Source organism: Pan troglodytes, chromosome 13 (genome assembly GCF_028858775.2).
Source record: "Pan troglodytes isolate AG18354 chromosome 13, NHGRI_mPanTro3-v2.0_pri, whole genome shotgun sequence".
NCBI classification, from domain to species: domain Eukaryota; kingdom Metazoa; phylum Chordata; class Mammalia; order Primates; family Hominidae; genus Pan; species Pan troglodytes.
The window spans coordinates 127,137,686-127,154,709 of NC_072411.2; the positions used below are offsets into that span (position 1 = coordinate 127,137,686).

The 17,024-nt window shown below is 39.1% G+C and overlaps 1 protein-coding gene across 23 annotated transcripts in view; it reads right to left on the bottom strand.

Moving 5' to 3' along the window:
• Window positions 1-17,024, bottom strand: part of DOCK10 (dedicator of cytokinesis 10) — a 277,887-nt gene that overhangs the window by 131,455 nt on the left and 129,408 nt on the right. For all 23 annotated transcript variants that reach the window (XM_063790807.1, XM_063790806.1, XM_516126.9 and 20 more), the window contains exon 4: window positions 1,450-1,532. In XM_063790807.1, coding sequence (XP_063646877.1) covers window positions 1,450-1,532 — 83 coding nt within the window. The remainder of the gene's footprint in view (window positions 1-1,449; window positions 1,533-17,024) is intronic.

Below are 17,024 nucleotides of genomic sequence, written 5' to 3' on the forward strand. Positions count from 1 at the left end.
GAGGTAAACCAGATCATGCCACACCCCTGGTTGAAATTTCCAAAGGCTTTTGTTGCAATGAAAGTAAAATCCAAGCTCCTTTCCAGGGCACACAGGGTCCCTTGCCTAAGGTCCTTGGTTTCATCTTATTACGCCCCTTTCATCCTTAAGCTCTAGCCTTCCTGACTCAAGTGACCATACTGGTTCCCACCACTTCAGGGTCTTTGCCTTGCTGCTTCTCCAGAATCCTTTCCCAAGATGCCCATGTTGGCAGCTACTGTCGATTCATATCCAAGATCAAATGTCACCTTCTTAAATCTAGTTCATAATCCCTCTTTCAAATTCCGCATTCGGAAATTGAGAGCAATGCTTCCAAGTATACAAGTCTTGAAAAGGTGCTTCTGGGGCCACAGGAAATATAGCAAAGTGGTTCCCAATTCTGTACCATGTGTCTATTAAAAATTAGGTCCAATGTGTATCATATCAGTGCTTCATTGAGGAGAGTGTTAATACAAACTTAACTTTTGATTGTTTCAAGTGTTTTTCTGAATTATTTACATAATCTTAGCTTGATGAACCAGTGAGTTGGGTAGTACCAGTTCAAGGAAGTTCTTTAAATATGAGCAACTCCAAACCCATCCAGGAATATTATATTTTAAAATTTGCCATTTACTCTGTTTGTTCATCCAATAAGTAATTATAGTACTGCACACCTACTATGTGCCAGGCATTCTTCTTACAGGCCTGCAGGGGATTCTGCAGGGAAAAGTCCCTGCCCTTTGGGGATTTTTACTTTAGAAGGGGAAACAGACACTGAATTAATTTCTATTTTTATTCAGGTAGTCAGGTGAGCTTTTCTGCGGAGGTGACTTTTGAGCAGAAGCAGAACAAAATTACTTTCTCCAAAGGTTTATGTTCCTGAGAGTCAGGAACAAAATTAGGTGTTTATTTTCCTTTTGGTTGTGTGTGTGTGTGTGTGTGTGTGTGTGTGTGTGTGTATATATATATATATATATATATATATATATATATATATATATCTTTTGTGGAAGTTGTTTATTTTCATGACTTCTGATATCCCAGCATGAAAATGCATGAAACAAGTAACAAATATGAATGCTATACAGAATATTGTCAGAAAAACTATTTGGCCATATGGTACTTTTCTAATCTTCTTGTGCCTGCTATTGAAAAAACAGCTCACAGAATAATAATACAATGATAAATGAACATCAAAACTACATTAAAAAATTAAATCAGAGTATATTTATATCTGAATCCAAACTCTGTGATGATGCAAACTACACATGTTGAACAAAATGTCCTATCTTGACTCTTACTTATACATTTTGGAAAATGTGCCTTGACAGAAGATTAATGTACGTGTATTCATGAACAATGGCAGGACTAGAACAGAGGATGTCATCTATATTTGGAAAAGACCAATAAGTGCTCATAACAGGTTCTTACCGGGGTAGCTGTCGAATGTCTCCAGAATATTGTTCATATTTGTAGTTTACCACATGCCACTGGGAACTATAAAATTTACAAGCCTGAAAGAAAGAAAAATGACAATTATTAATATAAAAATTATCATTAAAAGGCTGGGCGCGGTGGCGCTTGCCTGTAATCCCAGCACTTTGAGAGGCTGAGGCGGGTGGATCACCTGAGATCAGGAGTTCAAGGCCAACCTGACCAATATGGCAAAACCCCAAAACTCCGTCTCTACTAAAAATACAAAAATTAGCCGGGCCTGGTGGCGGGTGCCTGTAATCCCACCTACTCGGGAGGCTGAGACATGAGAATAGGTTGAACCCAGGAGGTGGAGGTTGCAGTGAGCTGAGATCACGCCACTGCACTCCAGCTTGGGTGACAGAGTGAGACTTCGTCTCACAAAAAAAAGAAAAAAATATCATTAAAAATAATCAACTGCCTAAGCAAAAAGTACCATGAAGACAGGTCTTGTGCCTCTGGGGTGCTGTGAATGCTAGCAACTTAAAGGTAGATAAGGAGCTTGCTCTTTCCAATCATTTTCAATTTCCCACGGAAATCTAACCATTTCCATTCCATTCTTCCATTAAATAGGGGGAACTATTTAACATATTTATTCTATTTTACTTTATCAAAAAACTAGTTTAATTGCCCCTGAATCCTACCAGATATGCTGCTAACCTCAAGAACCATCATTTTTCAGCTTCCTTTGGCAAGCCCTGACATGATCTAAGAGTTCTTAGTAGGAAAAGATGTTATTATTTATATAAGAGCCTTTTGTCATGATTTTAGCCCATTCCTTCTTGTTCTTACTTCAGTAACCAATCTTTTCCATTTTGTATCATTGCTCCTGTTAGCCTGAAACTAGCTTTTCAGTTTTATCTCATGCCTTCTAAGGCACAGTCTTTCTCTGTGATTATTCATAGTTCTATTTTGTTTTATTTTATTTTTAATTTTTGTGGGTACATTGCAGGTATATATATTTACAGGGTGCATGAGATGGTTTGATACAGGCATGTAATGTGTAATAACCACATCATGGAAAATGGGGTGTCCATCCCCTCAAGCATTTATCATTTGTGTTATGAACCATCCAATTATACTCTTTTAGTTATTTTTAAATGTACAATTAAATTATTATTGACTATAGTCACCCAGTTGTGCTATCAAATAGTAGGCCTTATTCATTCATTCTAGCTATTTTTTTGTACCCATTAGCCATCCCCACCTCCCCTCCACCCCAGCCTCCGGTAACCACCCTTCTACTCCCTTTCTCTGTGGGTTGAATTGTTTTCATTTTTGGATCCCATAAGTAAGTAAGAACATGTGATGTTTCTCTTTCTGTGCCTGGCTTATTTCACTTAACATAATGATCTCCAGTTTATTCATAGATTTTATAAACAGATGTGAATAACTGATAAGCAAAAATGATTTAGAAACATTAATGGCACAAAACAGTTATCATATAGTGGTACGTAATGACTGATTATATAATATTTATGGATGGAAATATTTTCCAAACACCTACCATGCACCTAGCACTGTACAGATCATAGATCTGTAATGGGATTTCACCTGATGGCTTTTGAGACTCCTTTCTATTCTAAAATTACATGATTCTGGGGAGTAAGCAGCTATCACTGGGATTATATGAACACCTGTTCTTTAGCATTAGGGGGAAAATGAAGAGTAATAAACCTATTGCACTGTGAGGAGTAAAGACCTGTGATTGTCTTTGTAAGCAAGAAGGGAATAGGTAAGGTGCAGGACTGCTGCAGCAAAGAAAGCGTTAGCACTGCCTTTGCAGAAAGGATGGAGGGGGGTGGCCTAGTGCACATCATAGAAAGGTGGACGGAGAACACATGTTCCAGGCAAGAGGCTCGAGATGCATGAAAAACGCAGGGCGAGGGGAAGGGGCTATTCTGGATTTTTCTGGCCTGGAGTTCTCTCAGTACCACGGCTTTATTTGTTCAGGGAGGTGCCCACACACAAACTGGGGACTGAGGACAAAACAAGGAGTGACCCTGGGACAGAGGTGGGCATAGGAGGATGACAGCTATGAAGGCAGGACAAAAGGAGAACTTAAAAACGAAACAGTGGCAAGACAGATGAATGTAGAGAAGGATAGTAAAAGGGAAGTCAGGGGATCTGGAAGTACTGGAATGGATGGGGAATTTGAACAAAACAGTATGGTGAGCTGTAGCAACTTGCCAATGCCTGAGCCAATTCTGCAAAGCACGTGTTTCTGGAAATAAGAGGAAAATTGAGCCTTTTTTTTTGAGACGGAGTCTCGCTCTGTCGCCGAGGCTGGAGTGCAGTGGCGCGATCTCGGCTCACTGCAAGCTCCTCCTGCTGGGTTCACACCATTCTCCTGCCTCCGCCTCCGGAGTAGCCAGGACTACAGGTGCCCGCCACCACGCCGGGCTAATTTTTTGTATTTTTAGTAGAGACGGGGTTTCACCGTGTTAGCCAGGATGGTCTCGATCTCCTCACCTCGTGATCCGCCTGCCTTGGCCTCCAAAAGTGTTGGGATTACAGGCGTGAGCCACCGCACCGGGCTGATAATTGAGCCTTAATATGCTCCTTTGCTGAAATGTTTTATCTTCATTTTGGATAAAGATGCCAGGGATTTAGACAAGGAGCATACAGGTCAACAGTATCCCAAGCCAAGGAGACAGAACTTTCATGGTTATAATTCTTTCTCATCCCCTCTCTCTTCCTTTCCTTTTCTTTCTTTCTATCTTGCTGTGGTTCTCAAATGAAACAAAATCCATTTTAAAATGGAAAAAGAAGAGCATAAAACCCACTCCCTTTTTGCATTCCCTATCAGTCCTTTTTCTGTTGTTCAATCCGTTTTCTGTTTCTTTTTTAATGTAGTTCCCCCTAAGTATTTATTTGAATATGAATATTGTTTTTTATTTACTTCATAACATATTCTATAGATTTTTACACTTGCTTTCTAATTTTATAACCACTTTAACTAAGTAGAATAAAATATTATCCCCTAATTCCCTAGCCCAGTCTCCTCATTTTGGAGATCATTCATCCACGAATTCATTGAACAAACATTGAGCCTACTAGGTTACCCGGAGTTGCTCTGGGTAGTGTGAATATAGCAGTTAACAAAAAACAAAATTCCATGCCCTCTTGGATTGACCTCCTTGTGAAGAGCTGATCAATATACTAAAAACTAAGTAAATTGTGTTATATGTTAGAAAATGGTGGTGTCATGGGAAAAATAAAACAAAGGAAAGGGGCTGGGAGATTTGGAACAAGGGAATTAATTTATATAGGCTGGTTAGCATGGAGCTCACAGGAAAGGTGAGACTTGAGCAAAGATGTAAAGGAGAGAACAAAGTGAGTCGTTTTTATGGCTACTTCCAATTTTGGGACATTATAGAAAAAAAATGCCCCAGAGTATATCGTCATGCATATGGCCCTCCTACTCTCCCCCTATACCACCCTATTTTGATTATTTTGTTAGGATAGAATGCTCAAAGTATTTTAAGGATTCTTTGATAAAAATAGAAAATTGCCAAACCAGTGTATATTCTAAGTTAGCAAAATGAAAATAGAGGGTACAGCCTTGGGAACTAGGGGATAGAAGGCTTTATTCTTGTCCTGGGACTAGGACTGACTCCTGATGTGATCTTGGTTGAGACATTTTATTTGTTTGGATCTCAGATTTAGCTCTTGGGCATTCACAATATTGGACTGGATTAGAAATTTCTGCAGCATCATTTCTATCTCCACACTTTCTGATCTGGAGGTTTCAATGGGACACAGATGCAATGACTTACTCACTGCCCTTTCTTGCTATTGATGGTACCTATGTTTGACCATGATAAACATGTACACTCATGCATGTTATGCATGATGTTCACAATATGCCACAGGTGTAGCCGAATCTAAGATATGCTAGTCTTGAATTTCACTGACAAAAATGAATGTGGCACTTTCTTATATTAGTATGATATTAGTAAAAAAAACCCACAAAACTTTCTTTTTTTAAAGCTATAAATGTTTGTCAGATACTGTACTACTAAGCACTTTGCACACAGTCTTAAGCATTCTTTGAGACTATTATTCCCATTTTATAGATTAGAGAGGCAAGCAGAGGTTCAGATCTTTGACCTAGGCCCCATAGGTGGTAGAAATACAATTTCAAACTGGATTTGTCTGATTCTAAAAGTCTATTCCGCTAATTTATAAATTGTTTGATGGTTGCAAACCTTAAAAATGAACCGCACATTTGGACCATCATTCTGGATGTTTTGTGTAAAATTTCTGTTTCCGTTTTAGAATCAGACAGACCTAGTTTTGAATTTTGGTTCTGCCATTTAATAGCTGTGGGATCTCAAATAGCTTAATATCTCTAAATGCTTTTATCTGCCTAAGTAATACCACCTTCGCTAGGATCAAATAATTCGTGTGAAGCGCCTAGCATAGTGTAAGCACTCAATAAGTACTTGCTTAACAACATCAGTTTTCCCAGCAAGTTTGTTTCAATCTATAATTCACATTCACAACAGTTAATAATAACAATTTATATTCCTTGATTATTAAAAATGAAGTCTTTGAGAAATATATTAGGTCTGATTATCAAAGGGTTCTGTTTAATGAAATTACTTCTGATTTTATTTGCTAGGCTTTATATATCTGGTGGTGGGTAGATGAGAATCACAGTTAGACTAGATGACTCCTAAGAATGCTTCTAAATCTGTGATTTCTGTGATTTTGAGAAAGCTAGTGCATTTTACAAACACATAACCATTTCTCCTACATAGTTATGGCATTTTGGAAATGTTACGCATAGAAAATTATTCTCTATTCTTTGTTCCAGCCCACACAGTCACTCTAAGGAGATCATTAAAAACTATTATAATTATGACTACAGCTCCTCTTTGTCCAAAATCTAAGCTGAAATGATCTGTTGCAAATTCAAAGTCATAGGCTACAACTCTGCTTGTTACAGTAAGACAATGACTCCAATTTTCCCTTACTGACTTCCCAGCCCACGGCACCTGTTTTAAAATGCCAGCTCCTCATCCCCTTTCAACTGGAGGCTGCCACAGTCAGCTTCAAAGGCAAAGGCTGTGAATATTGAGCAAGAGCTTTCTGAGATGGTTAATTACTCCAAACAGCGATGTCCTGGCTCATCTTTTTTCATTTATTACGTTTGCTTAGTTAGCTTTTATGCTTGCCATCTCTGCCTGTATGTGTTTAGACACCAAAAAGCAGGCCAAAGTCAACATGGTCAAAGGCTTTTGTGCCATGAGGATAGAGTTTCCTAAAAAGTATATGTCCATGGTCCTTGGAGTGGATAATTAAAATTCAGGCTCCTGGGTCTCACTTGAGATCCACGGAATCAGAATCTCTAGAGGGAGTGCCAAGAAATCTACATTGTAAAAAGTACTACAGGTGATTTTGAAGGAGATAGAGAAATGTTGCTACTTCACCAGGTAGATTCCATGATTCCACATGAGTGATAATGTGGTCCAGTCCTTGTCTGACCATGAACTGAGAGCCTTGGGGTCCTAGTTTCACACAGTGGATTCTGGTAGCTGGAATTATCTTCTTGTTTTCACTCATCTAGACACAGCCTTTTAAAAGGACATATCAACTCCAGTATGAGGTTTTATTTATAGTGGACGTTCAATATTTATTTGTTAAATCAATGATCATCTGTATCATTTTCTTCTGGAAATGACAACAAATGATACTTTGAAAGTTCTAAAAATCTAAATGTTTAAAAATGAGTGGGCTATTATAAAGAACACCCTAAGGTGCTGTAAAGAAAATATTTCATTTTTCTCCTTGTTCCTCTGCTTCAGAGAATCATTAGAATCAATTCAAATCATGTTATATACCTCAAATAGCAATTTGGGTTTGGCAATGCAATTTGTTCATCTCGTAAAAGGGTTGATTATTGAATTCTGGCTACATAGTAATAAGCAAGTAACAGATTTTTTTTTCAGATGCAAAATTATTTTTCTTTCTGGCTATAGAGGTTTATTTAATTACCTGACTAGGTTCTTGCCAGAAAGATTAATGCAAGCATAAATGGTGTTCATTTTGGCCCTTAGTCACCACTGGAAATAATTCTGTATTTGTAAAACGATGGTGGCAATTTTAGTATTCATGCCGTTCTTTATAAAGTTGAGAAGTAATTGTGGCTATTGTATAAATGTTGAAAATGAAGCATCATGAAATTGAGTTTAGGCAAATTATGCATTGAAAGAGTGGCCAGATAATTTATTGTTCACACTGAGACATTTCAGAGTGGAAAGAGGCACTATTAGCAAGGCTGACCCTTAGAACATGAGACTGTTCCTGCAAACCAGGATGTGTGGGTCACCCAACACATTGACATTTTAATGAAAAAGAGAAAAGGCACTGAAGACATTTTTTTTTTTTTTTTTTGGTCTTCAACTAGATCACACCATGTGTTCTTTTAAAGTGTAATAATTAGTTTCTGCAGTATACAAACCAGTTGAACAGTTAATATTTAAAAACTTGGCTGGGCGCGGTGGCTCACGCTTGTAATCCCAGCACTTAGGGAGGCCAATGCGGGCAGATCATGAGGTCAGGAGACCGAGACCATCCTGGCTAACACAGTGAAACCCCGTCTCTACTAAAAATACAAAAAAAAATTAGCCGGTTGTGGTGGCAAGCGCCTGTAGTCCCAGCTACTCGGGAGGCTGAGGCGGGAGAACGGCGCGTGAACCCGGGAGGCGGAGCTTGCAGTGAGCCGAGATTGCACCACTGCTCTCCAGCCTGGGCGACAGAGCGAGACTCCGTCTCAAAAAAACAAAACAAAACAAACAAACAAACAAAAAAACTTATACCACCCACTCTTGAGGCAGAAGTACAAATAATGAATTTGGGCAAAATAAATAATGTAAATATAAGAATGTCTCAGTTTCAGAAATCACAGCACGATCTAATTTAATCTAATTTAACTGATTCCGGTTTTTAAAAAATACTACTTGATATAAGATGCTGTTACTATGTATATAAGCATGCATGCCCATTTGTGAAATATAATGTCATATCAAGGGCCAATCCAGGGAAAAATCATTTTAAGACGATTTTGTTGCTTTGAACTACAGTAGCCTAAATTTTCATTCAGTATCTTTATTCACGGTAAATTGAAAGTGAACCAAAATATTTGGTTTCTCTTTTCAAAATGTGCTGTGTTAAGGCAGTTGAATAAATTATAAAAGTAGACTTTTTGACCTGGGAACATGCACTGTAATTTCCCAGCTAGATCTCACAAGTCATTTGTCAGGACATGAATGATGGATGGTACTAAAACACCTTGGTACTATTATGATCCAATCATTGCTCTCATGTAAGGCATAAAAACTGGGTCATTTTTCAGTGCAATTGAAATTTTAGGTTCAAACTTAAAAATGGGTTCTTTTTTATTCTTATGCTCCAAAGCCTCTAACTTGTACATTTGTGTTTTACTGTGCTCTGGTCTAAAGCTAAATACATATGAGTCATTCATTTGCTGCCCAGTGTTTCAGGATCAGAAAACAGCATTCATTTTTACTTAATTTATTTATACATGCAACCCACTCTCCCAAATCAACTAGTAAGAGACATTCTTATATATGGGCAATGTGAGTGCACATTATTCTACACATGAGATTCAAAAATTAGTATAAAGTATACTAAACAAAGGCATTTTGGTCAAAAGAATGGTTTCTTTGTCAGCTTACATAATATGTGGTCCAAAATTAAACACAAAGCATATAGAATTATTTTAACTATAAAAGTAAAAAAAGAAATTCCCCATGTTTTCTTGAGACAAGATAAATTTCATTCTAGTTAGATATATTTCTTTCAGTTAAAAATGAGCAGCATGAAGTACTTTTAAATTATAGCCAACTCCCCCTCCTCTGTAATTTTCTTCACTATGTTTAGGACGCAAGTCTTATCTTGAATATTCATAATTTTATCCTGAATTAATTAAATGCCACTTGTCTGAGTCCAAATGTGCAAGGGAAGAAGAGGAAGACAAAGAGATTTCATTTTCCATATTATACTCATTGGATCTTATTGTTTTTCATGTTTACAGAATTTTGCTCTGCAATATATTAAGCAGTATTTTGGTACACAATTTAAAGATCAATAAACGGCCTATGGAACTATTTTTAACTTTGGTATGCGTTGGGCACTCTGCCTGAAGAATTCTAATATTTTTATTGGGTTTATTCCTGAAGTGGGTTTATGCTTTGCAAGTAAAGGGACAACAATACCCAAATCCAGTGAGCCCCCATCTTGATTCTTCTTTGCCATTTTATGCCATTGATGCACTTTCTCTCGCTATTGACCCTTCTTCCTTAATTCTGAGATATCGATATCTCCTTGTTCCCCGCTTTCCTCTCTGCCCACTCCTTCTCCATTCCTTACACAGGGTCCTCTTTGCTGCCCCTTAGTGAGAGTGTGGCTCAGGGACTTGCCTTCTCAGTTCCAGCCCAATTCTCTGGTGTTCATGGGCATACTCTTCCAGGTTTAAAGCTTGAATTTTCAAATCTAGAGTAACTGCCCACACTTTCCTGTGCTCCAGACCTATGTATTTATCTTCTTCTTGGATCTCTCTCTGCATGTTGGCAAATAAGGTTATCTTCCTTGCTTCATCCTTCCAGCAATCTTCACTCTCTTCTGGGCACCTTATTTAAATGAATGGCACACCATCTAGGTAATAGCCCAAGCCATAATTATGGGAGTCGTCATAAACACATTCCTCTTCTTTACTTTATTTTCAGTCCCCAACTCCTGTCAATGCTATCTCCTTAATAGGTCTTTACCAGTACCACAATCGCATAGCCACACAGCTCTTTGTAATCATGCACCTGGACTATTAAAACAAATAGTCTCCTATCTGTTAGTATAGCTCTTTGTAATCATGCATCTGGACTATTAAAACAAATAGTCTTCTATCTGTCCAATTTTTCTTCAATCTTATTCCTTCCCAAGCTGACCAATCCATACTCTGGTATGCTTTTAGTTGTTTCTTCTGACAGGCAAACCTGAACTTGTTTATCTTTATTTATTTATTTATTTATTTATTTATTTATTTATTTATTTTTAGATGGAATCTCACTCTGTCTCCCAGGCTGGAGTGCAGTGTGCTGGAGTGCAGTAGTGTGATCTCAGCTCACTGCAAGCTCCACCTCCTGGATTCACGCCATTCTCCTGCCTCAGCCTCCCGAGTAGCTGGGACTACAGGCACCTGCCACCATGCCCAGCTAATTATTTTGTATTTTTAGTACAGACAGGGTTTCACCATATTAGCCAGGATGGTCTTGATCTCCTGACCTGGTGATCCGCCCGCCTTGGCCTCCCAAAGTGCTGGGATTACAGGCGTCAGCCACCACACCCAGCCTTGTTTATCTTCAAGTAGTATACTCCAGGGGGTACTTGTCAGAGTGTGTCGTAGAAATCTAATCGGAGGTCTGTAACTTCTTGCCTGATGGTATGCACCTTGAGGGCAGGGACTGTGTTTAGCCAGTGGTTAAGCCCATGTTGGGTAATGAACCTCCTCTAATCTTTCATCCAATGGTTGATTCTCTTTATCACATACACTTTAGCTTTCAACACAATGTGATCTGTAGTAACAGTAAATCAGTGGGACAAGAAATTTCTATGTAAATTTCACTCTTTGTAAAGATAATTAGCTCCACCTAACTGAATTGCAATTAGCAGAGTCTTATATACCTCGTTTATGCCACTGGATTCACATTTGCCCCTAAGACAAGAGAAAGGCTAATCTGATAATTAGGTAGGGGAATGAAGGGAGAAATTTAAGAGCTAAAAGAGTATTACACTGACATTTATGATCATTGTTAATTACTTCAAACTCTGAGAGTAACATTATTTATACTTATAATTTGCTGTATGAGGGTAAGTACATAGAACTACCATCACTGGGGCTTGTACCGAATTGTGTCTTAGAATTGCATGACCTCCCTGAACACAGGTAGACATTTTCGATGCTAACAGTAAGAATTAAGAATAGAGGGCCCAGCGCGGTGGCTCACGCCTGTAATCTCAGCACTTTGGGAGGCTGAGGCGGGCAGATCACGAGGTCAGGAGATCAAGACCATCCTGGCTAACATGGTGAAACCCTGTCTCTACTAAAAATTCAAAAAAAATAGCCGGGCGTGGTTGCGGGCGCCTGTAGTCCCAGCTACTCAGGAGGCTGAGGCAGGAGAATGGTGTGAACCAGGGAGGCGGAACTTGCAGAGAGCTGAGATTGCGCCACTGCACTCCAACCTGGGCGACAGAGCGAGACTCCACCTCAAAAAAAAAAAAAGAATAGAGGTTTGGCCATGAAAAGAAAACAACTAATTTATCTGATCTCCTGGAGGGTTTAATATTTTCTTTTTCTTCATTAGAATCAGCCTGAATGAAATGCACACCCCGGTTCACCCAATTGTTGATTTCTGTTTTACTTGAACTACATTGTGCCTCTAGTTTCTGGTGATCTCCTTGGATCACATTTACATTAGCATTTCTCAAAGGTGTTTCTTAAAGATACTTGGAGAAAAATGGACAGAATTTCTACATGGTCAAATACATTTTAGAAATGTTTCATTTCATATCCCCTTCTAAGACAGTCTTGATGGATATTAGCTAATTAAAGACTCTGAATGTGTGTGTGTGTGTGTGTGTGTGTTTCTATGTGTGTGAGACACTTAGGAACATCGTGCAGACCTAGCCTCTTGCAGAATATTCTGTGCCTACATAAAGTTGGCTTCTGCCCTGATTTAAATGAGTTGTGTGTGTGTGTGTGTGTGTGTGTGTGTGTGTGTATTTTTTATGGACAGCTAGAGATTTCAACAACATTTACTTCACCTTAAATCATATTTGTATTTACCATTTAGTCTTGGGTCCTGTTTTCATTTTTTTTTCCTTTCCAGAATTCATTTCTCGTTTGAACCCCTTGCTTAAAATCTGAACTTTTCCTTGCCCCGGTAACCTAGTACTATTTGGATGAAGACAGTACATAATCATCATCGTTTGGGTGTGTGTGTGAGTGTGTGTGTGTGTACATGTGTAGATGTGGCTGTAGAGATAAGTATTTGCTTTTATTCTTTTTTATTTTTCTACGGACAGAGTCTCACTCTGTTGCCCAGGCTGAAGCTCAGTGGCATACGCATGGCTCAGTCATGCAGTCTCAAATTCCTGAGCTCAAGCCATCCTCCTGCATCAGCCTCCTGAGTATTTGGGACTGCAGGTGCACACCATCATGCCCAGCAAATTAAAAAGTTTTTTTTAGAGATAGAGTCTCACTATATGGCCCAAGCTGGTCTTGAACTCCTGAGATCAAGCAATCCTCTTGCCTTGGCTTCCCAAAGTGCTGGGATTACTGGTATGAGCCACTGCACCCAGCCTGCTTCTGTTCTTTCAATGTTATCATACCTCCTAAGTCCCCAAGAGTTTTATGCCATGATCAAAATGAGACTTGGATGAAGTCTCCTCACTTCATCCCGCGGGAAACCTGCAGCAGCGTTGGTTTCCAGAAATCAGAGAGGGCTTTCTTGTCAGAGTAACTTGCTACTTTAGTACTTTGTCAGTATTTCTCTCAGTCATTCAGCTGAAGTGGTCCCTAGACCTTTGTTCCCTCTTGAGCCACTGTATTATTCTCAATTCTTTGCTCCCTCATCTCCTTTTGTTAAGAGAGACTGAACCAAGAGCTTGGTTTTAATTAGTGTGCTGAGCTTTCTTCCAACTTTATATGATCCCTTTGTGTATATTAAAATAAAAGCTTCGTTATAGAAGTTTTGCTTAGGAAGTTTGCATCCTATTTCTAGATCGCTTTAATTGCCCCCCTCTCCTCCTCAAACCCCTTGTGGGAGTGGTGCTTGTTTTATCACGGAAGTGTTTAGATATTTTTTATGGTTATGGATGTTCATTTTAAGCCACTTAAGCAGATTCAGATAAAGACAATGCTCTCCAGTAGTTGTTTTCCAAGTGTTTTCATACTATTGCTATATTTATTTTCAGAATCACAGCATTAGGATTTTTCATATCCCTATTTAAAGATGGAAAAACTAAGGCAGAAAGGTTAATAGTTTGCCAAAATGAAGGATATGTTCCCTTGTGAGGAGTGGAAGTACCCTCATCCAGTCAGGCTAGTGAGCATGTGGTATAAAGGAACTTATCAAAGGATCAGAGACAATAAAATGTGTAAGAACATGGAATATGACGTCAAAGATAGCAGAGCCTTAATTCTGGCGAGTTCATTATTCATTCAGAGCCTGTTTTCTAGGCTGTAAAATGAGGCAGTAATACCTATTTCACAGAGTTCTCAAAAGTTTTCACATACACACAATGTATAAGCAACTGTGTACTCAACTAGAGCTTGATGTTAACATGCAGTGTTTTAATGGATGTGAAATAAGCCTATGCTTTTGTGTGGGGAATGTTTAATTTTACATTTAAGAGATAGGGAGGAGAATTAATAACAGATAAAACAGAAAAGGAAGAAGCTGTTCATTTTAGTGAACTCCCATTAAAATATGATGTCATTCAAGATTAAAAAAAAGAAAAGAATGCCTAATGCCTTTCATGAGAAGCTGAGAATTGTCAAAGTAGAGAGCAGTGAGAGAAAACTCAAATTTTTTACTGAGCTGGATGTGTTGAAACTAGATTCTTGCCAATCTGTTGCCTAGCAACCATGGTATTTACCCTTGCCACCCCACAGTGAGCCGCAGGGCAATGTAGCACAGGGTGGACCAATAATGTTGCTTAATACACTTGTGGTAGGTCAAGCAAGTGTTTCTACAAAGCTCTACAAACGTCAATGAATTCATTTCAGTGCTAGCATAATCTAGTTTCAAAAATCCAGCCAATGTTCCTGAAAGTGTGGCCCACTGACTGTATGCATCAGAGTCACCTGAGCAGAAACCACAGTGGGGCTGTGAGGGTGAAGACTCAGAGAAGTTTTCTTTCCAGAGGAACATAGCAATTTTATAGCAAAACACCCTATTGGCAGTTAGCATCGCAGTTAGGAGCCCAGGGACGGAGCTGGTGGCATGTGTCCAGATGTTGGATCTGTCTATTCCTGGTTGTCTAATGCTGGCTGGGCAAGTTTCTTAATATTTCTATGACATAGTTTCCTTGTTATTAAAAGGTGATAATGATGATAATAACAAACATATGTTTGTAATTGCTACAAGTAAAGGGCTTAGAAGTGTATCTGGCACGAAGTAAGCAGTCAATAAAGGTTAGCTGCTATTAGCAATTGGGGTCAAGACTTTTTGCAGTGTAATTCTCTGGGACCATTTCCCAGTCTTAGCTCAGCTCTTTGGTGACCTCTTTCTTTTTATCTGCTGTCTCCAGGCCTGACTATTCATGTTCCATTATCATCACGGGATATTTGTAAGCAGGGCTTATCTTCTTCCCATCCTATAAAGCACAGGTTTCACTTTATCTTTATCCTTAAAATCAAGGACTACTATGGGAGTTTTTGCAGGGTTTTCAGTACTAGTGACACAGAAAAATTAGCAGGAAATAAGGTAGTTTTGTCCCAGTCTTCCTCCTTTCTCTCTCTCTTTTTTTTTTCTATTTTAGATCCATACAGTTGAGAAAAAATATGATAAGAAGATTCATTCATGTTGCCCAAGAGAGTTGAATGTTCTGTCCTGAGCTTTGCAACATAAAAGTTTAGCAGATATTTCGGATCTAGGGCGAAAGGCACTCTACTTGGCTTCTCGTTGGAGCAGTTCTTAGAGAAGTAAGACGCTGAGGTACAAGAGAGAAAAGAAGTCTACAAGCAGTTGAAAGGGAATTAAGGTGGGAACAAAAGTGAAGGTGAGAAATTTCCCCCAAGGAGCAATAATAAAATAAAGGCAAATTTTGTTGTCAACTTGTCCTCACCTGAAGGTGACATTCTCAGAGAACTACGGATAGATGAAAAGATCTATCTGGACATTTGAAGTTGTGAGGTAGAAGCTCTTGAAGCACAAGCAAAACTGAAGGCCTCTGGGAACCCTAGAATAGTCCTTTGAAGTCTCTTGTGTTGTATGGATCCACTTATCTGCTTTTCATGCCATCTTTCCCCTGGAAAAGTAGCTACACTTGAAACCTTGGTTGGATCTAGAGATTGGGGATGAAGGTTCTGAATGGTCCCAGAATTTAGAGTTCAGGCTAACTGGCCCCTATCTTGAAAGCATGCCTGGCAATAAAATGAGGCAGTGTTAATAGGCAGGAGCTGAAGGAGGCTGGCAGCCAAATCCAAGGCTCTGAAAGCCTTGGGTTCTAGAGACTCAGAGCCACGAGCTAGGAACACTTGTTCATGTGAGAGCAATTGGAAACTGCTGAAAGCTGGAAATATACAAATGCCATATACACCCCCAAAGAGAGCAAAAGGACCATGAAATGAAAAGTTCCTAAAACGATAGAAACATTTATAAATCCATTGTAGTTGGATTAAAAACAACTGATAATGGACTATGTTTGCTGAATGTAATTGACTTCTATGACAGAAAGACAAGCCCAACAGGTGGAATCCTAAAGCAAGACACGCATGAGATTTTGAGTGCTCCACATGCCATTTTCATCAGCAAACTAAAACAATAATAATAATCATAATAAAGAATCTGAAGTAGTCTTTTAGGTAATTATCTAATGACTTGAAGAATTATGTTGGATTTTTAACTTTTGCAGACAAGTTTAGGCAACAGGCTTCAGTTGCTTCCAATTCTGGCAGCATTTAAAAATACATTTTTTTTTTTTTTGAGTGGAGTTTTGCTCTTGTTGCCCAGGCTGGAATGACGCGATCTCAGATCACTGCAACCTCCACCTTCTAGGTTCAAGTAATTCTCCTGCCTCAGCATCCCAAATAGCTGGGATTACAGGCATGTGCCACTACTCCCGGGTAATTTTGTATTTTTAGTAGAGACAGGGTTTCACCATGTTGGTCAGGCTGGTCTCGAACTCCTGAGCTCAGGTGATCCACCTGCCTCGGCTTCCCAAAGTGCTGGGATTACAGGAGTGAGCCACCATGCCCAGCTGCCCCCATCTCTACTAAAAATATATTCTAACTAATTTTTTCCAAAATAGCTTTTAAATTACAAAATTTATGTGTAATATCACAGCAGAAGAGAATTATATAAGTTGAAAATCAATCTCTCCCCTCCCACTAGAGTCCCAAACTTGTGAGGTAGCCAATGTTATGAGTTTGATGTGTGCATTCTTTTATACTTTTCCTAGCCTTATATAAACATATTTGTGTATATATGTATAGGTTTTATATCTTTCGTGATATCATACTACAATTCTGTGACTTGCTTTTTTCTCCTAACAATATATTATGGGCATCAGGCCGGGCATGGTGGCTCACGCCTGTAATCCCAGCACTTTGGGAGGCTGAGGTGGGCGGATCACTTGAGGTCAGGAGTTTGAGACCAGTGTGGCCAACATGGTGAAACCCCATCTCTACTAAAAATACAAAAATTAGCCAGGCATGGTGGTGGGTGCCTGCAATCCCAACTACTTGGGAGGCTAAAGCAGGAAAATCGCTTGAGCCCAGGAGG